The sequence below is a fragment of the Pristis pectinata genome, chromosome 17, assembly GCF_009764475.1.
Source record: "Pristis pectinata isolate sPriPec2 chromosome 17, sPriPec2.1.pri, whole genome shotgun sequence".
NCBI classification, from domain to species: Eukaryota; Metazoa; Chordata; class Chondrichthyes; order Rhinopristiformes; family Pristidae; genus Pristis; species Pristis pectinata.
The window spans coordinates 26025746-26052478 of record NC_067421.1 but is presented as its reverse complement, the minus strand read 5'-3'; the positions used below and the strand labels follow the sequence as shown (position 1 = coordinate 26052478).

General features: G+C 39.9%; 1 protein-coding gene across 3 annotated transcripts in view; it reads left to right on the top strand.

The window, feature by feature from the left end:
* Positions 1-2534: 2534 nt before the first annotated feature.
* The window catches only part of tbc1d10ab (TBC1 domain family, member 10Ab), a 54161-nt gene continuing 29962 nt past the window's right edge, over positions 2535-26733 (top strand). Inside the window, exons 1-2 of one of the 3 annotated variants that reach the window (XM_052032423.1) lie at positions 2535-3693; positions 23515-23614. In XM_052032423.1, coding sequence (XP_051888383.1) covers positions 3482-3693; positions 23515-23614 — 312 coding nt within the window. In that variant the 5' untranslated portion in view covers positions 2535-3481. The other 2 variants (XM_052032424.1, XM_052032425.1) reach the window with 2 other exon arrangements.

Below are 26733 nucleotides of genomic sequence, written 5' to 3'. Positions count from 1 at the left end.
GGTCCCTGAACACTACCTAGTTATTCCTTTTTATTGCACTACTTATTTATTTTTGTAATTTATAGCAATTTTATGTCTTTGCACTGTACTGCTGCCACAAAACAACAAATTTCATGTCATTATAAGTTAGTGATAATAAATCTGATGCTGGGCAGAATAACCACTGTGATGCATTTTTTTGTTGATTCTATGATGTCCCCCAGGGAAATATGATTTTCTTCAGAGGATGCCATGAGGTCAGTTATCCAAAAGACAATACCTCTGGAAAGTTAATCTAAGTTATCTCCAGGATGGGTTTTGACATCCTGTTCTACCTTATTTCCCTTGACACCTCCATTGCTGCATAACCCTCAGTCGATGAATTTCCTCCAAATAAATACTGAGAAGACAGCTGTTCACTTCTTGTCTTGACCATCCCCATTGTCTTTAGTGCCTACCATAATTCCAACCCTGTCAATGGCACACCTCCGAGGTTGAACCAGACTGTTAGCAAGCTTGGTATTATCCAACCTTCAGTTCTTTCCAACCTCATACCCACATCATTACTATCTCTATTACATCTGCTAATCCTGCCATTGCTCATTTTTTGCTGAAAACCTCATCCATGGCTTTCCTCCTTTTTCCTGACTATTCTAATGTGTACTGGCTACCATCAGATCTTCCTCTCTCTACAAACTTGAAGTCACACAAAGCTCTGTAATCTTTGATTTAGCTCACACCCGTTCAGAATCAGAATTATTATCACTGACATCGCTCGTGAAATGTGTTGTTTTGCGACCAATACTTTAGGTTGACTTTCCAGAGTCTCTTAGATAAATGACCTCATGGCATCCTCTGAAGAAAATCATATTTCCCCAGAGGAAAATCATAGAATCAATAAAAAATGCATCACAATGGTTATTCTGCTCAGAATCAGATTTATTATCACTAACTTATATGACGTGAAATTTGTTGCTTTGTGGCAGCAGTACAGTGCAAAGACATAAAAATGACTATGTTACAAAAATAAATAAATAGTGCAAAAGAGGAATAATGAGGTAGTGTTCAAGGGTCCATGGACCATTCAGAAATCTGATGGCGGAGGGGAAGAAGCTGTTCCTAAAACGATGAATGTGGGTCTTCAGGCTCCTGTACCTCCTCCCTGATTGTAGTAACATGAAGAGGGCATGTCCCGGATGGTGAGGATCCTTAATGATGGATGCTGCCTTCTTGAGGCACCGCCTCTTGAAGATGTCCTCGATGGCTGGGAGGGTTGTGCCCGTGATGGAGCTGGCTGACTCTACAACCCTCTGCAGCCTCTTTCGACTCTGCGCATTGGAGCGTCCGTACCAGGTGGAGCTGCAATCAATCAGAATGCTCTCCACCATACATCTGTAGAAATTTGCAAGAGTGTTTGGTGACATACCAAATCTCTTTAAGCTCTTAATAAAGTAGAGCTGCTGGCTCCACTCTCTGCCACTTCTGCCATCTCCAACGGGACCCCACCACCAAGCATATCTTCCCCTCCCCACCCTTTTTTGCCTTTTCGCAGGGTCCACTCTCTCCACGACTCCCTAGTTCACTCCTCCCCCCCCCACCCATCACGCTCCCACCCTGGGAACTTTCCAATGCCCCCGCCATAGGTGCAACACCTGCCCCTACACCACCAACATCACCTCCATCAGGGACCCAAATAGTCCTTTCAGGTGAGACAGAGATTCAACTGCACCTCCATCTACGGTGCTCCAAGGGTGGCCTCCTTTACATTGGTGAGACTAAACGCAGACTAGGTAACCGTTTCGCAGAATACCTGCGCTCTGTCCGTAACTGTGATCTGCATCTCCCTGTTGCCAGTCACTCCAACTCCCCTTCCTACACTATCGCAGATATATCAGTCCTCGGTTTCCTCCACTGCCAGGAGAATTCCAAGCGCAAACTGGAGGAACAGCACCTCATGTTCCGTCTGGGAAGCTTGCAGCCTGACAGCATAAACATTGAATTCTCCCACTTTAGGTAATCCTTCCCCACAAACCACCCCCCCATCCCATGCTTCTTCCCTTCTTCCCTTTCCTAGCCTCTTTTTCTCGTCTCTCTCCTTACCTTTGACCCATCCCCCAGTGGATCTGCTCTCCCCTCCTCCCCCGCACCTGCCTATCACTGTCTCTTACCTGCATCTACCTATCACCACCACCTTGTGCCCACCCTGCCTCTTGTCCACCTATCACTGTTCTGCTTTTCCCTCCTATATATTGGGCTTCCCCTTTTCCTATCTTCAGTCCTGAACTGAAACATTGACTGCCTCCCTTTCTCCACGGATGCTGCTGGCCTGCTGACTTCCTCCAGCATCGTCATGTTTTTCATCTAGATTCCAGCATCTGCATTCCTTTGTTTCTCCAGAGCTGTTGGCATGCCTTCTTCGTGATTACATCAATGTATTGGGCCCAAGATAGATCCTCTGAGATGTTGACGCCCAGGAAGTTAAAGCTGCTCACCCTTTCCACCACTGACTCCTCAATGAGGACTGGTGTGTGTTCTCCCAACTTCCCCTTCCTGAAATGCATATCAATTCCTTCGTCTCGCTGACGTTGAGTGTGAGGTTGTTGATGCGACACGACTCAACCAGCCGATCTATCTCACTCCTGTATGCCTCTTCATTGCCATCTGAGGTTCTGCCAACAACAGTGTCATTGGCGAATTTATAGATGGCGTTTGAGCTGTGCCTAGCCACACAGTTATGAGTATAGAGAGAGTATATCTGGATATTTATTACAAAGAGCCGCTTAGTTGCATGATTCAATCTACTTTTAAGAAGTTGAGCAGGAACTACATTCAAAGTTCTGCGCTTTAAACCATCTGAAATTTCTGGAAAACTGTCAAAAACAAAACTGGAAAATTTCAAAGTTGGTTTAAGAAGCTGACAAAATCACCAAACCATTTGCTTAGGATGGATCCGCACGGCGTTTCTTTTTATCTCGATCAGCAACAATTGGTGCCTATTTATTTATTTCTCATCGGCCAGTCAGGATGCTATTTTCCGCCTCAGATCCTACGGATTTTTTTTCTCTCTTTAATCGCTAAAGTGGAAATAATGTTATCTGCTGTTTGTTATTGCAGTGACATGGCCCCGGGCACAGTTGCTCAGAGATTCGGGGCGGAGCCGCCTGGCGAAACGCGCATGCGCACCTGCTCGCTGGCGGGTGGACGGTTTTTTTCGGCAGTCGGGCGAGTTGGCGACGGCGACCCGCCAGAGGGAAACTATCGTCGGGTATCGGGATCTCTCACGGCGGCTCCAGTGTCGTCGGTCGGCTCGGCGTTTTCTTTTTGTAAAGCGAGCGATGCCAGGCGAGTGCCCGGAGCGACGTGACGGAAGCCCGGCGGAGGCGAGCGGCGCCCGAAGCGCCTGAGATCTCGCAGGCGGCGGCGAGGAAGGTTTCAGGGAAAGTTCCCGGGTGGTCGCGGGGCACGGAGGTTGGTTCCGCCCCCCAACACCCTTCCCCCGGCCATGAAGAAGAGTCGGGAGGACGAAATGAACGCGGTGCCCGAGGCGGCGAGCAGCCCGCGGGGCACCACCGAGAGCCTGGCCGATCCCGACTCCGGCCTTCGCGGGGATGTCAGTTCCTTGGGCTCCGACTCCGAGCTCAATGGCTTCGTCAACGGAGAGCAGAAGATCGACAAGTACGGCTTCGTGGGCGGCGCGCAGTACACGGGCGATCTGTAAGTATCCGGGCCGGGCTCCTCGGTCCACCCACTCCCAGCCCCAGCACATCCCGTCGGTGTTAGTGCACACCGCAGTCTGGAAGTTTTGCGGAACTTTCGTCCAAGCTCTCGCTTTCGGCTGTGTTCTCGGTCCTAACTGGGCTTCACTGGGCTTCTCCCCTGGTCTTCAACTTCTTTCTCCTCCCCTCAGGCTGCTGCTGTTCTCTCCCAAGGTGGGCAGTGATTCTCTTCAGCGAGGCCACTTCTTTTCCCGGACTAACTGCTGAGTAGGTGTAGTGCAGCCCAAACTTTTGACAGCTGACAGGGTGAAGTAACCGCCAACCGTAACTATCTCCACCCTGCCAACCATAAAGCTGGGATACACATTGAGGATATCCGTTAAACCAGAAATGATTAAGACGAAATTAATGTTGATGCCGAAAGGTAATGCCGCTGTCTTCTCGCAAAAACAAAAGCCCAAGTCAAAATCACGGCAAGAAAAGAGAGGAAAGGAGCAAAATAAATTTTGAGCGAAGTAAAAGCACTGCAGTGTATCAGTATTTAGTGATGACGTGGGAATAATTGGAGCTTCACTCAAGAGGTCTGTGGAAAATGCATGTTTCAAGCCTTGTTTTTGCTAATGATAGTTGGAAGCCACGAAGGCGTAAAGTGTTAAGTACCTTCTTGAATATGAATGTGCTTTTATTGATGTAATGGGTGCTAACAGTATTGTTAAAAAGCTGCCTTGAGAACGAATTTAAACACTTGGTATAAAGATTGTAAACTGGGTTTTATTGAAAAACTGGGTCAAGGGCCAAGGAAACAATGTTGAATAAAAGAAAATTAAAACTGAAAATTTGCTCTGTAGAAACGTAGATAAAATAGCCATTGTAGGCCATTTGGCCCTTGAGCTTGGTGTGCTATTTGTACAATTGTGGTTGATACCCTATTACAATACCATATTTCTCTCTGTCCATAATGCCTTGACCTTGCTTATGATGTTGCACCCATAGGTGGAAGAAGCCAGGTTTTGCGAGCTATTGCTAGTGCTGCTGCTGAGATTGCAAACATAATTGATTTGCAAATGATGTTATCTGAGTAACCTAGAGGTCTTTTTATCCTTTGTTCTGACCATGCCACTGGTGTGATGCCTGTTATCTGAAATTGAAGGGGTTAGCGAGAGTAAATATAGATTTTTGCCCATACCATGCTGCACCACCAGGTTACTTAAAATAGTCGTGTGTTTGTTTTAATAGTGAATATGGAAAAAGCAAAAAAGGATAGAACAGAATTGTCTTAATTTCATTGTTAAGGACAGGAATTTTCAAATGATTCACAGAAATGCTATCGTTCTAGTCTGAGGTTTGCCATTGTGTGGTGGAAATGTTTAAGATAGACAAATGGTACAGCCCTATTCACTTGTAGATCATTGCAGATTTATTTCTGAAGATTATCAGTTGCCAAAGAAGTAACTAGGTCTATAATGCCAGGAAATTTATGCTTAAAAACAATTGAATATTTCAAAACATGAGTACAAGTAGGCCATTTGGTCCCTCAAGTCTGCTCTGCCAGTTCATAATTTCATTGCTGAAGTGTTGTTGACTTTAACTCTACAGGCTCTAGCTCGTCAACCTTTGACTCAGCTATCGATCAAAAAATTTTCTTTCTTGGCCTTGAATATATTCAAAGATTATGTACAGTGACTACATAATGAGAATTGACTCAACCTTGTCTCATCCCAGCACTTAACACAGAATCCTCTCTGAATTGCTTCCAATGCAGCTTTATCCTTGCTTCTAAATAAAAAGACCAAAATTATATGCGTTCATCCTAGCAGGTCACTCTGCTCTATTGTAGTAACATTTCGCTGTTCTTATAACGCCATATATCCTTTGTAATGTTCCATTTTCTTTGCTATTTACATGAATGGTAAGTTTGTGTTTCATGAAAGTGGATGCCCAAATTCTTCAAGCACTGCATCGTTTTCTAGTTTCTCTCCATTTAATCAATATTCCACTGCATGAACCCTAACATGTTGAACCTTAATGTTCACCCTAACAGCATGAACATTGAATTCTCCCACTTCAATTAATCCCCACCCCACCATGCTTCAACATCATGTTGCCTGGCTGAACTTGTCCTCACCCTTAACAACTTTATTTTTGATTCCTCTCACTTGCTACAGACCAAGGGTGTAGCCATGGGCATTCACATGGGCCCCAGCTATGCCTGCCTCTTCATTGGCTACGGTGAACAGTCTCTGTTCCAAGCCTACTCCGGCCCCATTCGTCAACTCTTTCTCCTCTATATTGACGACTGCATTGGTGCCACCTCTTGCACCCATGTGGAACTTGACAGTTTCACAAATTTCACCACAAATGTTCACCCAGCTCTTCAATTCACTTGGACTATCTCTGACACCTCTCTCTCCTTCCTCGATCTTTCTGTCTCCATCTTGGGAGATTCCTTATCCACTGACATCTACAAACCCACTGATGCCCACAGCTACCTCAGTTACAACTCCTCCCACCCTGTTTCTCAATTTCTCTGCCTCCGCTGCATCTGCTCCCACGATGAGGCTTTCCACTCCAGGACATCCGAGATGTCCAACTTTTCTTACTGGGGTTTCCCCCCAGCTGTGGTTGAGAGAGCTTGCACCTGTATCTCTGCCATTTTCCGCACTTCCGCTCTCACCCCTACCACTCCCAGACCCAACAGGGATAGGGTCCCCCTTGTCCCCACATTTCATCCCACCAGCCTACGTATGCAACACATCATTTTCTGCCACTTCGCTATCTCCAACGGGACCCCACCACCAAGCATATCTTCCCCTCCCTACCTCTTTGTCTTTCGCAGGCACCATGCTCTCCGTGACTTCCTCGTTCACCCCTCACCCTACCCACCCCGCTCTCACTCCGGGAACTTTCCACTGCCCCCACCATAGATGCAACACTTGCTCCTACACCACCTCCGTCTAGAGAGTCCTTTCAGTTGAGACAGAGATTTACCTGCAACTCCCTTAATATCATCTACTGCATTCAGTGCTCCAAGTGTAGCCTCCTCTATATTGGTGAGACCAAAGGCAGAATAGGTGACCATTTTGGAGAACACCTGCGCTTTGTCCGTAACCGCAATCTACATCTTCCTGTTGCCAGTCACTTCAATTCCCCTTCCCACACTATCACAGGTATGTCAGTCCTCTGCCTCCTCCACTGCCGGGAGAATTCCAAGTGCAAACTGGAGGAACAGCCCCTCATTTTCTGTCTTGGAACCTTGCAGCCTAATGGCATGAATAGTGAATTCTCCCACTTTAAGTAACCCCCCACTGCCACCCCATCCCACCATGCTGCTTCTCTTCCCTTTCCTAGCCTTTCTTTCCTCTCTTCTTACCTTTGACCCCTCCCCCCCATTTGCCTATCACTATCTCTTACCTGCATCTACCTATCACCACCCTGTGCCCACCTCGCCTCCCTTCTTTGGTCCACCTATCACTGCTCTGCTTCTGCCTCCTATATATTGGGCTTCCCTTTTTCCTATCTTCAGTCCTGAAGTAGGGTCCTGACCTGAAATGTTAACTGCCTGCTTTTCTCCACGGATGCTGCTGGCCTGTTGAGTTCCTCTAGTATCGTAGTGTTGTCCAAGTTATCTGCTCCAGCCTGGATATTGTCTAGGCTTTGCTAGCTGCTGAAACTGCTTTCTTAATGAGAGTTGTGAATAGTGCTGAACACCCTACAGTTATCAGCCACTATCCCTACTTCTGGCAATGTGATGGAGAGAAGGAGCCATAGCTAGCTGTGTAGAGGTCACTGTCCTAAGAAACCCATGCTGCAATATTCTAGATTAAGATAATTGGCCTGTAACAATAGCAATTTTTAAGCCATGCATAATTTCCCCATTTCCCTTTTGAATTCCAATTTGTGTGGCTTCTTGAAGCTGCACTTGATCAAATGCACACCTTGTTCTGCTGACCTCAGCTGTGGAATTCAGCTCTTGACCAGGTTTGGACCAAGGTTGTAATGAGCTCTGAAGTGAATGCTTCTGGAAGACTCAAACTGGACAGAAGTGATCAGATCATTGGTGAATAAGTCTAGTTCCTTCACTTTACCAAATTGGTCTACTCATAATTATTAGCAAATGGCTGAATTGGATTTGTCATACTTTTCATGAACAGCTTGTATTTAGGCTGCCTGACTTAAGTATTTATAGCACTTTCTGTTTTATTCCAACAATGTCTTATTTTTGAATCCTATTTGTAACTTATCCTTGCCCCTTGCTTGCTCATTATTCCTCACTTTCCCTCTTACTGCTTTGCATTAGTAATGTTACAGACCCAGCGAGAAAATACTATTTGTTAATTTTGCCTAGAAGATCTGTGGTCGATGATATATCTTTGAACACATCAATGATGCTTCATTTTTTTTTCTTCACCAAGCCTGATAAGTAGAATGATTGAGCTGATAGTGTAATTTTTTTGCATGTAACATTAACAGAATGATTGCCAAGTTTCTATGCAATATTTAGTGTTTCATGTGCAAGAATTACTTGGTTTTGCTATGTTTTTGAATGTGGGAAACATTTAGTGAACAGCAGTAATTACTTAGACCCATTAATGTAACCTTGGAATTGCTGTTGAGAGGATAATATTGAATGATATATTTAAAGGTCTGTCTTTTTCAAGTTGTGCCCAGGAGCTTCAATGTTGGGTAGACCTGTGTCTTCAATAGAACAGTGAAAGCTGAGGGTAGATTTGAAGTGTATAAAATGGAACTTCAGGCATCTTAGAACACCTCATCTAAGTCACCTTGGCTCAGACCCTAACTCCACTGAAGCCTGATTTGTGTGTTCAAGTCCTAGATTGGAGCTTGAACTTGGCTGTTTGACTTGATCATGAGTGACTGTCTTTGGGACTATAAGCTCAGTTCTTATATTGGTACGGTATTTGTAACTTGAAGCTTTTTCGTGCATTTTCTTGTGAAGTGCTAAGGCATTTAAAAAAAAGTTTGTTGTTCTTTCTTTGCTTCCTTGGTTACTAAATAATGGTGGATGAATGGTAAGTAAATACAGCATGCACGTGCAGTACACGTTACTATAGTAACATCTGAAGTTGGTCATCAATTTTTATTTGATGGCCCCATTCCATGTGAATGTAATCTTGAACTTTTCGATATGCAACCTTTTTAAACTATTGTAACTTTAACCAAAAGAGCTTTTGTGCTCATGGCCACTTGATGTGGTTGCCAATTATATAACGTGCAAATAATTAATGAGCCACAATTATGCTCTGATTTACATAAGAGGCCACTAATGTCATTACTAGGCAGGTAGAAGGAACATCAGTGGAAGAACATTTGTATTTAGAAATTATAATTGTTAGATTTGGCAGAGTTATGGAAAACAACAAAGTTAAAATGAGAGTAAATGTTCTAAATTGGATTATTCCCGGTTTTACTGGAATGAAGTGGATTGGAAACAGCTATGTGAAGTACTTAGTCTTGGAGCGTTGAGAGGCATCAAGAAAGAAGTTAAGGAGATGTGGAGCAAATTTTTTTCCATAGAGGCAAAAGGTGGGATTGCCAAATCCACAGCCACATGGATGACAAAGTGGTGGGGATGGGGACAGGGAAGAGAAGCTTCCATCAGATGCCATGCTTAATCCAGCAGAAAGCCTGGAAGAGAAATTAGGAAAACAGGATTTGGGGAAGAAAAAAAAGTTTTGTAAGTAGCCAGAGAATAACTAAGGAAAACAAAGAGCCTATTACAAACTGAAAAGGTAACCAGTGTATGGAGACAGAGGACATGGTTAAGCTATCTTCACAAAAGATGGATTAGATGCTGGTGTTGCAATTAAAGAGAAAATGAGATATTGGATGAGATAATCATAGTAAGGAAGTATTAAGTGGTTTAGTATCTTTTGAAAATGATACATTCCCAAGTCTGGTTGAAGTATAAAGAAACACTGGAGGAAATTAGAGACACTAACCATCATTTTTCAATCATTCAAATCTGCAGGACTGGTGATTACATTGTACTGTTATTTAAAATGAGAATAATGGATAAACCAAATAATTATGGGTCAATTGGTTTAACTTTAATGGACACACATTTGCAATTGGTTCTGAAGGTTAGTAGAAGGACAGGTCATATTTCCAACTTGATGGAGTTTGGTTGAACTATTTAAGAGGTAGCAAGGAGAGTCTGTAAGAACAGTTCATTTGATGTTTACATGGATTTTAACAAGGCTTTTGACAAGGCCCTACTTAATAGTGTGGTCAAAAAGAGTTAAAGCCAGTGTGATCCAAGAGACGGTGGGAATTGTGGACAAAATTGGCTCAGTGGCAGGAAACAAAGGGTAATGGTTGCCAGGGGTTTGTTGCAACTGAAACATTGCTGGTAAGGTTCTGTAGAACTCTGTATTTGTTCCTTTGCTTTTTACATAACCATATGAGAAATAGGAGCAGGAGTAAGCCATTCAGCCTTTCAAGCCTGCTTTCAACAAGATTATGGCAATCTTCTACTCAATACCACTTTCCCTCCCTATCCCCATAATCCCTTGATTTTTCTAATATTCTGAAATCTGTTGATTTCTATTTTCAATATAATCAATGACTAACTTTCTGTAATTCTGTGGAATGGACAATTCCAAAGGCTTGCCACCTCTGAATGAAGAAATTTCAACTCATTTCATCCCTGAAAAGCCTGTAGTTTATTTTGAGACTCTGATCCCCAATTCTTCCTTCCTTAGCTCAAGGAAATCGCTGCCCTGCATATACCACATTGAGTCCTCCCAAGTATTTTGTATGTGTCAATGAAGTCATGTCATTCTTCGAAATTTCAGAGAATAGGGATGTAGTCTGAACCTCAAGTGATGGACCCACTGTCCTAGGAAGCAGTTGAGTGAATCTTCACTGCACTCCCTCTTTGGTAAATATCCTCCTTCAGATAAGGAAATCAAAACTGTACACAATACTCCAGGTCCTATATAATTATAGTAATGTATCTTTACTCTTGTGCTCATCATCTGGTAATGAAGGCCAGCACACCATTTGCCTTCCTAATCATTCTGCTGCACTTGTAAGTTAGCTTGCATTGACTTAAGTACAAGAACACCCAAGTGACTTGAGGGGGAAAGAAATACTCAACATCTGTTTTTTTTACTGAAATGGTTAACCTCTCATTATTCCACGTGATACTCCATCTGCCATGCTATTGCCTATTCACTTGGTTTGCCAGCAAAATTGGAAATGTTGTATTTGATGCCTTGGCTAAATCATCACTGCAGAATGTAAAAGTTACAGCCTATCCAAATGTTGTTGTCCATATGAATGATTTACATTTAAGTGTAGAGGACGTGATAAAGAAGTGTGCAGATGAGGCAAAAGTTGGCCATGTAGCTGACAGTGAGGAGGAAACTTTAGTCTACAGCAAATTGTAGATGGTTGATGGAAAAATGGCACAAGAAATTTAGTCCAGAGATGTGAGGTTAAGTATTTGGGAAGGCACAACAAAGCGAGGGGAAAATACAATAAACTGAAGGATACATTGGGAGAACAGAGGGAATGTATGTCCACAGATCCTTAGAGGTCACAAAATGGGTCAGTGTAGTGTTTTAAAAAGGCATGAGACGTTTTCCTTGCCAAGGCGTAAAATATAAGAGCATGATGAGGTTATGCGTATAACAATAGCTCGACCACAACTTGATTACTGTGTGTGATTCTGGTTATCGCATTACAGGAAAGTGATTGTTCTAGATGGTGCAGACATTTAAGAGGATGTTGCCAAAACTGGAAAACTTTAGCTTGTTCATATGATGCAGACATCACTGGCAATTCTGGTGCTTCGAGGAAAGATTCAATACGCTAGTTTTTCTTTTGGAACAGAGGATGCTGAGTGGAGACTTAATTGAGGTCTATAAAATGATGAGAAGCCTAGATAGAGTGTATAGAAAATACTTTTTCCACAAGGGGTGGTAAAGGTTTGGAGCTTGCTTCCTGAAAGGGTGGTGGTGTCAGAAACCCTGATCACATTTAAACAGTACTTGGATAGTTGCTTGAAAAACTTTGACCTGCAGGGTTGCAGACCAAATGTAGGAAAGTGGGACGGGGCTAAGAACTGCAACTTCTTCTTTTTGACTTGCTCGAGCAACGTGAGCCGGTAGCTGCTTCCTGTGCTGTAAATTTTCTATATTAAAAATACCAGGAACCAGGACAAATATTAAATCTTCATATCTCTGTGCTTCATACTAGTTTGGCATTAGTTCTATATCCATAGATATAAAACCTGCTGAAAAAGTTTAACCAAGTAGGAACCAATGGGCACTTTTACAATTAGCCTTGTATTACTTATTAAGAGCTGTCTCTAAGCCAGTCCTTCCTCTCCAATTATCAGTCTTCTTGAACATTCTGAAATGTGTCATCTTCACTCTTGCGTGTCACATCTTTCACCTGATTTGTATTCCATCCACGAAGTTCGGACTGACCTGGTCAAAGACTAGTATGATTGATCTTGTTCTCAACTACCCTTTATCTGCCTTACAGTGTTCCACTGTCTCTGCACTTGCTGAAATCCACACCCACACTTTTTTTTTGTCCTCTTCATGCTTAATATATCTTAATACCGATTATCCACACAAGGTCCCATTGATTTGCCACCCATGTCATTGCTGGCTTCTGTTGGCATCTATCCAATCTATATTACGTTCATAGCTGCAGTTTACAAATAACTTCCCTACCAACATTGCTGCTAATATTGAAATTCCTTCCATCTTGCTGTATTCCTCGACTTAGAATAATATATTTGGTTACAATCTCTTAACTTCACTGCTGTTGCAATTCACATGACCTTCAATTGTGAAGTGAATTAGAATGTCTTGCTATCTTAACGGTTACATGTAAATTGTATTCATTGCATTACAACTTAAGGTATTGAATTACCCAGAAATTTGGAGCAAGAGATTCCAACCAAATGTCCAAGACATAAATTATCTTTGTACAAGCTAATATTCTATAAATTAGTTCTATATTTCTCTACTTTTGTCACTGACCTTGCACAAGAGACTGGTAAAAGATGTTGATCACAACATCAGTGAAGTAGCCTTCATCTTGAAAGGGGAGAGTAAATTATGAATAAGGGCCTTTGTAACTGACACAGAATGTAATAATCATGTGCATTTAAGTGTTAAATTGCCAGACTTCTTGGGAGTTTTAGCTTAAATCTTTCTAAATGGCCAAATTTTCCCACCATAGAATCTCTGGTTCAATGTAGTCCATTCTCTAACGTAGTAAGTTTAAAAAACCAAATACTTGATTGCTCTTTAATCTGTCTGAAGCAATTTAAAAAAAAATCAAATTATAGACTAAGAACAGAACTGAGTCTCAACTTGTTCCTGTTGATACTTCCTCTTTTATATCGTACTTCTGTCAGGGGAAGAATAAATTGTTTAATGTATGTTCAACAGCTTATGGTGTAACTAGTGGCAAGATAGTTATAGTGTAAAGCTTCACTGTGAGTAGTTTGTGAAGGGTTAGGTCTTTGGTCTACTATCTGAACTTTGGTTGACTGTCTATTAATAGCAAATGTGTTCCACCAATTTGCCTTCAATCCAGAATAGTGCACTACACAAATGTTTGAAAGAGGAAATGTTATCATGGTGGTAGTTTGGGTTTTGTTTTGGCTTGTGGTTGTTTGCATTTGAATTTGAATTCATTTAATAGTGTGATTTGACATCAGAACCAAATCTTAAAATTTCTAGAATCCAGTCTACCCTGCATATATAAACAGCCCACACCTTAACCTCACTTTTGTTACTAATGCTGCTGAGAAGTGGGTAGAATGTATGGATTTCAATGTGATAGAAATGCTAAAACTGATTTGGGGGGGGGGGGGGGGGGGCGGAATAAGCAGTACTTTGTAAATCTTTTGGGTTTCAGCTGATATCTTGCATCAGTTATTTCCTTTATTGTTCTCTTAAACCCATTATGCCATCTCACAACTATGTCAATTATGAATTTGCACCTTTATAGTTAGCTCCTGTAGTCAATTGGTATGCAGTTAAATTACCTTTTGCACTGTTGTGATTATCTGAAGCTAATAAACATTTCAATGATAAAGGGAATCAAAGTACTGCCTTTCTCCTTTTAGTAAGTTTTGCTAACCACAATTGTGTGGAATGATTTTGTGAAGTAATATTACCAATTTTATTCCCAACTGTCTTGTATTGAATGGGAAGGTTTAGAATCAAGAATAAGTCTCTTAATGACTTTGGAAATTCAGTCATTTGATTTCTGTGAACGTGACTTCGCATTTTCATTTGTTTTCATGGATTCTGTGAAGTTCCCTTTTCAATGCACTTATTGCAGTACATTTAACCAAAATGTATTCATTTAATGTAGACCAAGTTGTTCACAAACATTGGGAATTAGCTGAAATGAAAGAGAGGGTGGAAACACTGGTATCTGGCAGCAACTGGAGAAGAAACAGAATTAATATTTCAGGTCAGTAACCTTTCATCAGAACAAGACGTAGCAATGAAACTGGCTGCCTGTCTGACTGACTTCCACGTCATGTTGTGGCAAAACCTGCAAAAGTAATGGGTGGGGTAGCAAGGAACAATTTAAAACCTAATTCATGGATGGATTATGTCTTATGTGTGCTGTCTCTGCCTTGAGTTCCAAATCAAAATTGGACTCAAAGTTTAAGCGATAGCTTTAAGATATTTGTTGGATTCATTTGTGAGGTGGTGTTTTTTTTTTATTTGACTTGTATGCAGATTCAAATTTAAGCCAGTTCTCTTTCCCTCCTCCCCCCCCCCCCCCCCCCCCCCAAATCGTGGTTTATTTTGTTTTCCCATCTCTTACTAGCTGAGCCCAGTTTTACCCACCGGTTTAAGGCGGATAAGAGAATGGGGAAGAAACAAGGTGTTTTTATGTAGTTGATGGCTGCTTTCTTTGATTTGGTTTAATTGGTTCATTTTCTGGACTGATTCGTGCTGTTACTGTCGGTAACAGTATGCATGTGTGTGCATTCTGGATTCAAAGTCAATTCCCTCTATTTTGAGACAGAGGATATGATATCTAGCTTGGATTTTTAAGATGTGAGGCACACCTTATTAGTGAGGTGTGGCCCTGTAGGTAGGAAATGGCAAATGGTGACATTTAATTTTTTAAAAATTGTGCATGTATTTTGAAGTGTAAGGTTAGCACATCTGAATGATATGCAAACATTTTTGTCACTCGGTATGGCCATGAGTGCTTGAGGTTCATCTGAGGCATCGAGTTGGAAATGGTGGATTTGAGAGTGAAACAACAAGTATCTAAGTTGTGCTGTAGTTAGTGAATAGATTTCTGTGGATAGCCAGATTGATAATTGGGGGCATCTAAAATGCGAGGGTATCCTACTACCGTTATTCTGACTTTACGATAATATTGGACTCTCCATAGGTTCATTGGTGGAGTGACGACAACTTGTAGTTGCTACCATCTGTGCTAGAAATCTGCCTCATTTTGTCATCTTTGCTAGAAATCTGATATTCATTCCAGCGGAAAGAAATGATTCCAAGGGGGAAGGAGTGATTTGCAGGAAACTTGCATTTTTTTTCTTTAATAGTTAATCTATGTATTTAATTGTTTTAAGTAACTTAATTTTGTAAAAAAAAGACCCTATGATTTTGATTACTTTTATTTGTGAGAGCCATTGACAATCATTAGATGGCTGATAATACTGAGTGTAGGCTGTCCAAATACTGAGTGTAGGCTGTCCAAGCAGTTCTAAGGGTGGAGCTATTTTCATCAAAGCAAAAAAACAAGCTGCTGGAGGAACTTGGTGGGTCAGCAGTTTGGTTTTTGCTCCAGATTCCAGCAACTGCAGTTTCTCTGTCTCCATTTTCATTAGAGACCTTATGACTGCGTATGGCTTCCCTGATTAGGAGCTGCTTTCAGGGGATGTTGCTCATCCATCAGGTGAAGCAGGAAGCCCAGACAGTGGCCATGAGTTAATATAATTGATTAATTATTTTAGCTATATAATGTTTGCTTTGTTGGCCTTTTGTGGTAACCTAGGAAGTTAACTTTGTCATTTAGCTGGTGTGTGCATTCACTGCCCCAACTGTTATGTGGTGCGTTTGTTTTCTTTGAAACAATGCTGTGTTTCAAATGTAAATAAAGCTGAAATTCATTGTAAGATCTAACCTGTTACAGTGTATGTGATGGTGACATACTTCAGGAAAACAGCTTGATGAGATGGGTGGACCCATCTCCATCTTGGCAGGGCAGAGGCGTGGAAATAACATGGAGAGCTAGTATAATCTAAACAGTAATATTTTAAGAGGAAATTAAGTTCACAGGGATGTAGAGATAAGCATTTAAATCCTTAACCGAAGGCAAAATGGTAGTATTATTAGGGATACTTAACTCAATGCCTGCACTGAATAGGAGACAAAGGCTTTATTCTAAACCTTTACAAATCTGTGGATAGCCCTCTGCTGAAGCATTGTCCCACTTTGGGCACAGTATAGTTAAGCCCCTGGAAAGAGTACAGAAAACATTCGTCTGGGTGATCTCAGGAATGGGATAATTGTTGATAGTTTCTATAATAATTGCCAAAAGATCTGGAGGGGATCTGAGAAATTTCTTCACAGCGTTGGTAAGAGCTTGACTGCACTATCAGGAAGTTACATAAGAATTTCTAAAACTTGATTAAACGTGTACCGGAGGATAAAAATGCAGGATTATGAGAATAAGAAAATGGAGTATAAATTCAAGGTCTCAACAGTAGTATGATGGGTTAAATGTTCTCAGATGCACTGAAGCAGTCTGCTTCTCTAAAAGTGAATTAGGGATTCAGTGGCTGATTTGCACTTCATGAGTTGGTTCCTCAAACTAAACTTTAAAAGCACCATTTGCTAAGATGACTCTTTAATGAATGCAATTAAAATCCAGTATATCCTTTGCAGAGATTTATTTTTTTTTTGTTTCTGATACTTTGTTAAATTGGCAAATGTTAGACCTCAGTCTTTTTATTTATTCATCCATGATATGTGGATGTGACTGGAATTTATTGTCATTCCCTAATTGACCCTGAACTGAAGACCATATTGGTCATTCTGAAGATGGTACAGTACCAAATTGGGTAAGGATTGCAGATTTTCTTCCCCAGAGAACATTTGTGAACCAGATGGGTTTTTACAACAATCCATTTACATGATTATCATTTTTAAGACTTGCTACTTATAATAAAGTTTAAAGCAAATTAAATGGTTTGGAAAGAAGTTAAGTAGAGCATTTTTCTTGTTTCCCTGGAGGTAAATGTGTACATGTTTTGGCAGATATCTTCTGAGACTTAAGATAAGTATTGCAACAATTGAGGGCTGTATTACTGAAAAAGCATGTCTCTGTTCATTCCATTACATGCTCAATTTCTGTTCCCTTACTTAGTATGTTAAATTAAACAGGAAAGCCTTTTGGTCAAAAAAAATGATAACTTTTATTTCAGGTAGTTGTTCAGTTAACTTAAACTTGCAATATTTGACTTCTAGCTTTCGAAGTTGAGGCTTTGGAAACTTTATTTCATCTTTTTTTTCCTCCTCTATATCCCTGCCTGTTCCAGATCACTAGCATTTGACTCTGCAGGCCAAACACCATTCTTGGCTATAAGCACAGTGCCACTCTTGGACTTACCGATAAAGTTGTAGCCACACACAAAAATAGTCTGGAGAGAGGAATCCTATTGGTTCCGATATCTAGTTGCAAATAAGTTGTAGTTTTCTCCATTGAGACCACTAGACATGTTATCTGTTACCATCTCCTGGCCATTATTTCGGCCAAAACTTGACCCAGAGTTGCCTTTTGAACCTGCATAATGCTTCATTGATACTCCCTCCAACCCCATGTTACCAAAATCTTCATCCATGGTGTTCCCTCTTCATTTCACAAAAGCAGCAAGTGAGGTTATCTCCTAGAAATGCTTATCAATTTCAGATGGATTAATGCTTTATTCCTAATTAACTTGTGTGTTTTAGAATGAGAGTTCATTTTAATGAGCGTAAAAACACTGGAGGAACTCAATGGATCATGCAGCATCTATAGAGGCAAAAGGATAGTCAATGTTTTGGTTGGAGACCCTGCATCAAATGTCAACCATCCCCCTGGCTCTACAGATGCTGTCTAACCTGCTGAGTTCCTCCAGCAGTTTGTTTTTTGCTCCAGATCCAGCACCTGTAATCTCATATTTATCTCAATCAGTTCAAAATCTGGTTTTGAAGGGGAGTGATGCATGGAAAAAAAGAGTGTGCATTTTAGTTTTTAATTGCAACTTGCAAAAGAGAATGGGCTGGATTGTCTGATCCACTTACCAGCAGTTACTGGAGTAAATGACAATACACGCTGCCTTTCTGCTTGGAAGGTGATAAGTCAGACTAGTATGGTGAATCCTTGCACCATTGTCAGGAGTTAGAATCGGTCTTCATGACAGTGGACAGCCCCTACCATTTGGCAGTCCAATTTTACTGAGGCTTCGTGGTGCAATTGGACTAAGTGGTGGGGAGGGGGGTTATTGGGGTCAGTGCTGTGATTTGGGGAGATGGCTGTGGAGTTAAGTGTTGGAAATAAATTTTATGAACTTTGTGTTTATGTAATTTGCCCAGGTATCCAACAAGATGGGGGGGAGGGGGGTGGTATTTGGGGTAAATAAAGACACAACCTGTTGTAATTTAAAAAAAAATGTTTGTAATAACTTTCCACATTTTGCTTCCACTCACTAGTCTGAACTGTAAATTTGTAACTCCAAATGCCTGATGTGCAAACCCTAATGAGGTTTCTTAACTGTCCTTTTTTGGGTGGCTGGGTATTAAGTCATGCTCCACTCCAAAAAGAGTGCACAGACAAAAAAGCTTCTCCAAGGATTTCCAAGCCAGTGGTCTGTGAAGCAAAGGAAGTTGTATTGTCAGTGTCCTTGAGGTCTGGTCACATTACATCCCTAAGTGTTGCTGCTAAGTGGCTCAGTGTCAACCCATAAAGGACTGAGTCAAAGTAAAAAGTGGAAAGTTATTACAAACATTAAAAAAAAAATTAGGGCACTTGTGTTTTTGCATAATTATTTTCTGTAAATATCTCCATCTTGTTGGATACCTGGGTAAAATAATACATACCTCTCCCATTATTTTTAATTGACAATGCAAAACTGCCTAATCTTTAATCATGGTCTGAAACCTTTTGAATGTTAAATCCAGAAGGGTACTTTTATTCATAAGATTTTCTGTTTGTATTATATATTTAAATAGTGAAGTTCTCAAACCTCACTTTTCTATGACCTGATCCAGTGCATTTTTGCTAGAATATTCTGAAACCTATTTCTGGAACAGAATAGGTCAAATATTCAATAATGTATCTTATTTAATGGTCACCTCCTCATGAATGCAAGGGATGGTGTACGAGGAAGTGACTGCTTGTTGAAAGTTGTTTCTTATTGTACACTTTTTAAAAGCAACTTGAGTGGTACGTGGAGATTTAAGTGGAAGCAGCCAAATAAGACTCTTGCCTGATAATAGCCTTCATGTCTAAAGGAGTAGAAAATGTAGTCTGAACTATAAATTTTTAACTCCAAATGCCTGTCTATCAACATCATAGAAAAGACTGACCTACCTTGGGCGGTACAGTGGCACAGCTAGTGGAGCCACTGCCTCAGTGACCTGGGTTTGATCCTGATCTTCGGTGCTGTCAGTATGGAGTTTGTGTGTTCTCCCTGCGACTCTGTGGGGTTTCCCCAGGTCCCTGGTTTCTTCCCACATCCCAATGATGTGTAGGTTGTTTGATTAAATGGCCACTGTAAATTGCTTCTAGTATGTCAGTGAGTGGTAGAATTGGGGAGGAATTGATGAGAATGTGGAAAGAATTTTAAAAAAATTAATGTAGGATTAGTGCACGTAGGTAGTTGATGGTTGGCATGGACTTAGTGAACTTCAGTGCCTATTTCCTCGCTGTATTTCTCTATGAACCTTTGAATTTAACCAGTGTCTTAATTCAGCCTTGTACATCGAGAGATCCTAACTTCAGCCTCTACTTTGTTAGGTGGTATCAGCTGGAGAGAAGTTGTAATACTCTTGGCCACTGGAGTTACTTGAGAAATGTTTTCAGTGTGTTGAGAAAAATTTATTTCAATTATTTTAAACTACTGGAATTATTTTTGTCTTAAGGTCTCTTTTGACGCTTCTGGAAGCAACTGAAGATGGCATCTGACCTCATCTAGTTTTTCGATTTTCAATTCTGGTTTTAACTGCTAAGGTTGTGCACTTTTCAATCTTGCTATATGTTTTTGGAAATTAGAAATGAAATGGTCAGCTTTTGTCTGTCTCAAACAAAAGTATTTTATTAATGTCTTTGTTATCTGTTTGGTAATGATCTATTTTTTTTACTTTTGATTGGAGTTTGTGTTTTGCTTTCAATTTATTAACACACTGAAAAAAATTATTGATAAGCAGAATAGATTGTATGCTCCAAGTATAATAAAGAAATACTTGTTGTTCTGAGTCATTCTGATATTTTTAGAATTCATTTTCAGACTCCTCGGGAGCCAGTGATCAGCATTGGACTGTCTAGCCAAACAGAGAAAGGGAGACAGATGAGTATGATGTGGGCTTTCTGCAAACAGAAGTGGGTGCTGTTAGTCTGCAGCAATGGCCCACACTTGCTGTGCTGCATAGGTGGCATGACTTGCCCCCACACTCGCAGGCAGCCTTTGCACACTGCTTCATTGGCTCCACACTGAACCATGTGGTAATGAGATCACTTAAACAGTTGTGGGAGTAACAATTGACGGCCGAGTCTTCTGAGCATAGCAGCAGGAAGGACAGACCTGCACTGTCAGTAATGCATCTCTGACTCCATTAGTGTGCTTATTCCTGGGAATGCAACCTTGGTACTAAGCAAGGTACCAGAGGATATTGTGAATAATTACTTGATGAGATATTGTGGTGATCTTGCTAAAAGGACAGCTCCCACTTATCCAAATCAATAAACTTGTGGCAAGGTTGAGTTATTCTGGTCCTCAATAGGCAAAGGACTACCATTGGCCAACCCTCAACAGTTTTCAGCACAGCTCACTAATAAATCTTATGACTGAAATCATTGAATTAAACTAATTCTGCAAGCCAGTATCTGTAAAGAATCATAACCTGAGTGCCGGGTATACCCATTCACTTCTTTATCAGTAAGCAGCTGTGCTCATTAATTAGTTGCTAACTTATCTGGATGCCAGAGGTCAATTAATTAATCCAGTGCCAGATTTGCTTTAAAAACGAAGGTGCTGGATTGATTTAAATCACTGCAGTTTTGGTTTGGGTAAAGAGAACACAATACTATTCACCTGAGGCAGTTATTCAGCCAAGTCAGGGAATTATTTTTTATAGTCCTATAAACGTTCAACCAGAACATTAGTAGATCTCAGTAAAATAGTAATGGGTTTTAAATTTGTACTCTGTTTAAATTTCAGCTTGTGGTTAAATGGTATTTTATGATGCTGCAAAGGAAATGGCTAGTATTTTCTCTGTAGGCCAACAACTGCTATGACATCCTGTTCAAATGCAGCACATCCTTGCTTTAGCTAACAGTTAAGTGTGATTAAAATTTGTTGTAAACCACTGTCCCTCAAATGTAATTGTCTTCTTGAAAATAAACGTAGTTTAAGGTTCGGAAGGAAATTTCACAAGCGATCATTTTATTTTCGCTTAAATATTAAAATCTGACTTTTTTGCATTGCACCTTAACTAGTATTTCTGAATGTCAAACCCATTTTGGAAAAAGTGGTGCCAGCAATTTTATAAAGTGGGATGCAATTCCAAAATAGTGATACTCATGCATTCTTCTGTATCTCAATGGCATATGAAAATACAAGACAATGTATGTTATCTAGTTACATTAGGAGTGGAATTTAAAGCCCAACAAAGCAGGTGAGAAACAAATTTCAAGTGTTGCTGTTAGAAATGGTCAATAGAAGTCATGACTGGATGAACCCTAGCAGTTGTACTTCCTGACTGCACTTTTACATAGCTCTTTTTATTTGCTCAGTTTAAAATGTGAGGCCAAAAGACTAAAAGCACCCAATGAGAGAACTAATTTGAAACTAGTGCATTGAGATCTAGAAATAAATGTAATCTTTTGAGTTCTGACTATTTCCTATTTCACCTGTACTATGACACAATTTCCAAACACATTGCTTATAATAGTATATGATAGGTAGTACTAAATGCAACGATAATCATTGAAGCAAAAGGCAGAATTATTCGTCTCTTTCCATTTCCCCCAACACGCATTAGTCCATGCAGTACCAACAATTTACATTCTTAGTTAATGGCCTATAGCATATTTCCTGAAAAATCTTTTGTGGAGGATTGGAGCAAAGTTTTCTAATGTGGATGGAAAGCAAGGAACTACTTAAACATTGGTCCAACACAATATTTCTAATTTTGGGGGGAAAATCCACCATTAAAGCAATTTTTCTCATATGATCAGGGATTTTGAAGTAATGGAGATAGATATCATAGACTCCTTTCACTGTCAACTTGGATTCCTGACTTGCATCTGTGAGAAATGTCATTTGGGAGGTGGGGGGGGGGGGGGGAAAAAATGGGTTGGATTTGTTCTAGACATTAGTTAGGTCACAATTCTGGGCGTATTGTATGAAAGGTAATAAAGCAATCACAAAGGGTTGGTGGTGATATACTACAGTAATACTGGATTACATTAATGAAGGATTCTGATCTCTTCGCTATAAAAGAAAATGAACAAAGCCTTCGTATTTAAAAACCAAAGGTGCCATCTAAATGCAAATTCTAATGTAGGAAAGCATCCCATGTTGCTTCAGCATTGCACAGGATTATTTCCACTGATTTGATACATAAGTGCATGGGCTTTGGACTAAAACCAAAAGAACGATGGAGGAAATGGAAAATTGTTGCTTTAGTAGGCCAATGAGGCTTATTCTTTTCAAAGAATTGATAAGCATTTGAGAAGAAGAATATAAGAGTATATGGGTAAGTGCTGAGAAATGCATGAACATTAAAGAGCTTGTATTTAAAAGTGAGTGGTGCATTATGTACTGAACGGTTGTCTCCTTTGCAGTAAAGTCGGTGATATTTCATTGGACCTGGGGAGTGGCCCAGATCAATAGATGAGGTAGAATGGAACCACTTGCAAGGTGAAATTGGCTGTCAATAGATGTCTGGGCACATGGAGCTGAACTGATTTATATTGGCAAATAGGTTGGAGATATTTTTAAATAGTGGTGCAAAATATTGAGTGCTTATGTGTTTAATATTTTCCTTGCATCTTTTGAAGTATTTCTGTACGAAGGAGGGCTACTGTTGAATGTTAGAGCTGCTGTTCTTAACAGGAGTCATGGGAAAATGGGCTTTATCTGCCTGTTTCAGATACCATTAATGGATCTGTGGAACTCTTAAATGCTGAGCTATTGTTCCAATGTCTTCTAGCAATGCTGTCAAAAACTGGTCATTCATAAGATCCTGGCTCTATAAAATAGCTATCATGTTTGCTGACATAAGATCATGTACCAAAATGGTGCTTTTTAAATGTGCAATACTTTGAAGCTTGAGATATGGGATAAGTGTTTAATGTTTTTTCTTTTGAACCTGCTTTCAAAATTGAAAATTTACATCTATTATTAGTTTAGGCTTTCATATCAATGCATTATGTATTGCATTTTTAAAGTCCTTTTGGATGTGCTTAGGCTTATTTATATCCTTTCTGGTAATTTTTGTATAGTTATCTAGTCACTTAGTTGCAATCTTTAAAAGTGAACTTCCAGTCTTAAGAATAACATGTAAATTATTTCCAGGCAACCTGAAATACCACCTGAGGTACTTCGACAACGGGAATCCAAATGGCTGGACATGCTGAACAACTGGGATAAGTGGATGGCCAAAAAGCACAAGAAGGTAAGACTGGTATTGGGGTGAATACTGCATTGTTGCTGACTGACAGACCAGGGTAATAAATTGTCTGATATAAATATAGCAAATCTTATTATACTTCAATTCTTTTTAAAGCATACTTATTACCACCTGCACACTTTTCTTAAACTATCAGTTGTTTCCTTATTCTGCTCAAGGATAGATTTAATAAATTTGGGCCTTTTTAGTTAAATCTTGATTCTGAGCATTAATATTTTAAAATGAGACTCTGCTACATAATGACAAAGAAAAATTGCTTCCCTGTTTTTGATATATGCCAATCATGCCTGCTTAGAGTATTCCAGAAATTTATACAAATTTTTGTGAAAGAAGAAATAGCATCTATCTCATCTTCTGTTGCCATGATACTACAAGGGGTTCAATTTTTATAATAGACTTTTAAAAACCTTGTTAAGTACAGTAAACCCTGTTTAAAAGTCAAAGTAACAATTTTAAGATTTGATTTTTCAAAAAAATGAAGACCTGAGAATAGTATCACTTCTGACATCTTTTTCCTTTCTCATCTGTTTGGGAACTGCATCATACATTGTTTAAGATTTAAAAGCAACATGTTACTAAGCCTATGACGCTGCATTGTAAATGGGAATTGTGTTTAGGTACTTATGAACAATTTAATTTTTTTTCAGGTTTTTAAATGGAGATGTACTTGGTCTTCCACATTTTAAAATTTTCAAAAAATGTAGTTTCCGGAACTCTGACTAGTGTTTGGTGATATTTCTATTAATATCAGCTACCAACTGGCCCTAGGGTTTCTTGGCCACTCAACTTGGGGATGGGGAGCGACATGGAAGAATAGCTGTTCTTCTCTATTTCACATGATTAAATAACTTGAGGTGGCATCATTAATGTAAATTAGGAGTAGGAATTGTAATGGTTTATCTCCTTGTGCATTAAATTCAAGAATAATGAACCTAGTCAGAGCTTCACTGTTGGCTGATATGTGCTGAATCATCACAAATCTGTAGGCTCCTGGTCTGATTACATGGAAGATAACTTTTTGTAGGATATCTGGCAATTGGATTCATGTGCCTTCACAGACACAGTAGCTGCTATTGGGGGATATGACTTCAGCACAACTCACTGATCATTACTTTTAATGTGTTCCTTGCCTGTTTGTATGGTGCCATTCTCTTGGTGAATACTGCTTAATTTACTACTTGAGTTTCAGGCGTTTGTGATTCATTTGCTTCTGGTTTGGTGATTTTTTACAATTATCCAGTGTACCAATTTTCCATTGTAAAGAGATGTCATACAGTAAAGTGCAACTTGTGTTTCAGAGTTGTACTTTGAATTGTTATTACTTTGTATGTTGGAAGTACAATATGTTTCACCTAGAAGCTAAAAGAGCTCTCCATACTTTGAGGAGGGAAGAAGAACTACCCAGATTGTCAGCTAGCAAAATTAAATATTGGTTGAAAATAAATTATTTTCACCAGATGTGTAACTTGGCCAGAGTTTAGTCGTTTGTAGCCATGGTTGCTAAGCTGGACTGAAAGAATGGAATTATCCTCAATTGTATAGCTCAATCTGTTTTTAAAGATTGTTGAACCATTTTGTAAATGAATTGTATTAAATAACTCAAATTTTTAGTGGGCCTAATATGGCTTTACATTGTGACCTGCTATAGATACTTTATAAAAATGTTTTTTTTCTTCAGATGGCTCAATGTCGAACAGTAATAGTGTGCTAATCTGCAGAATGGATAGGTGGTAGGATGATAAACTAATGAATACAATTCTGATGAATTTTTTCCCTTCAATATTAAGCAAGCATGTAAAAAGGAAAATGGAAAGTCAATTACTTGAATGCTTTCGATTCAACACTGTATAAAATTCGATCTGCAAATACAGTAGCACAGATATGGCAGTCAATGGCAAAGTAGCAAATCTTTTTACTGATCAAGGTTACAAACAAAGATCTAGCAACCCTTGTAAAAGGAACTTGACCTTTATTGGTGTCTGCTGTTATCAAATATGATTCAATTGGATCTCTGATATCCAGCATTAGTGTTGTCAGTAAGTTGGTTAAGCATCCAAATATATTAAAGAATTCGCACAGGAAAGTAGTTTCTCTAAATATTCCAGATAATTGGGAGATCCACATGGGCTAAATACAGCTGGATATGAGTTCCCAGTACTGTCCGTACCTCCTCTTCACCACCCTCCTGCTCTCTGCTACCCACACTACCTGGGCCAGATATGGAGGTCAGAAGAAGCTGACACTCTCTTACCCGGGAGGTGTCCAGCAAGGCTTAATCTAGTCTAGGGTGGCACAATGCTGAGACCTTTGACAGGAGATGAGGCTCAGGCAGAGCCTTTCATTCCCTCAAGGCTTTGCAATAGTTTTGAACACCTGATATTACAAAGAATTTAAAAACTGCTAAAGTTGCTTCAAATAAAATTATTGAACATTTTAAAATGAAAATTCACTGAAACACATTCAAACATTAAAATGATTTAAAGCATTGAAATAAAACAGAAAAAGCAAATTCCTCCTGAATTCTAGGCTGGAAATCCTTATTTAAATGAATAGGAATTCCTATCCTATACTGGGCCAGAATTGTGCCTCTCTATTTCTGCCATTCTCCAACATAATATTCCGGCTAAGAAATCTTGGTGTGATTGACCTGGAATGTTGGACTCTACCAGCACGGCCTAACCTTTTAGGCATTTCCTACCACCCTGTAAATAAAAAAAACAACTAACATACATTCCCTTATTCATATTCTCTGTGTCCCTCAGCCAGATAACTTCAACAGCCTTCACCATGGTAACGCAGGCCTTGCCCTAGCAGAGTGATTCCCTTTATCCTATCTGGCCCCTCCCCCCACTCTCGCTGCAACTTAAAGTTAACTTGTTTTCTTTTCCTCCCAGTTCTGATGAAAGGTCTTTGACCTGAAACATTAATTCTTTCTCTTTCCAGAAAAGCTGCCAGATATACTGAATGCTCCCATGATTTTCTGGTTTTATTTTGTATTTCCAGGACTTGCAGTTTTTGTAATTTTCACTTGAAAATTATCTTCAGTTATCTAGAAACTGTTTGAAAATGTACCATCTTCATAATTGTTTTACATTGCTATCTAC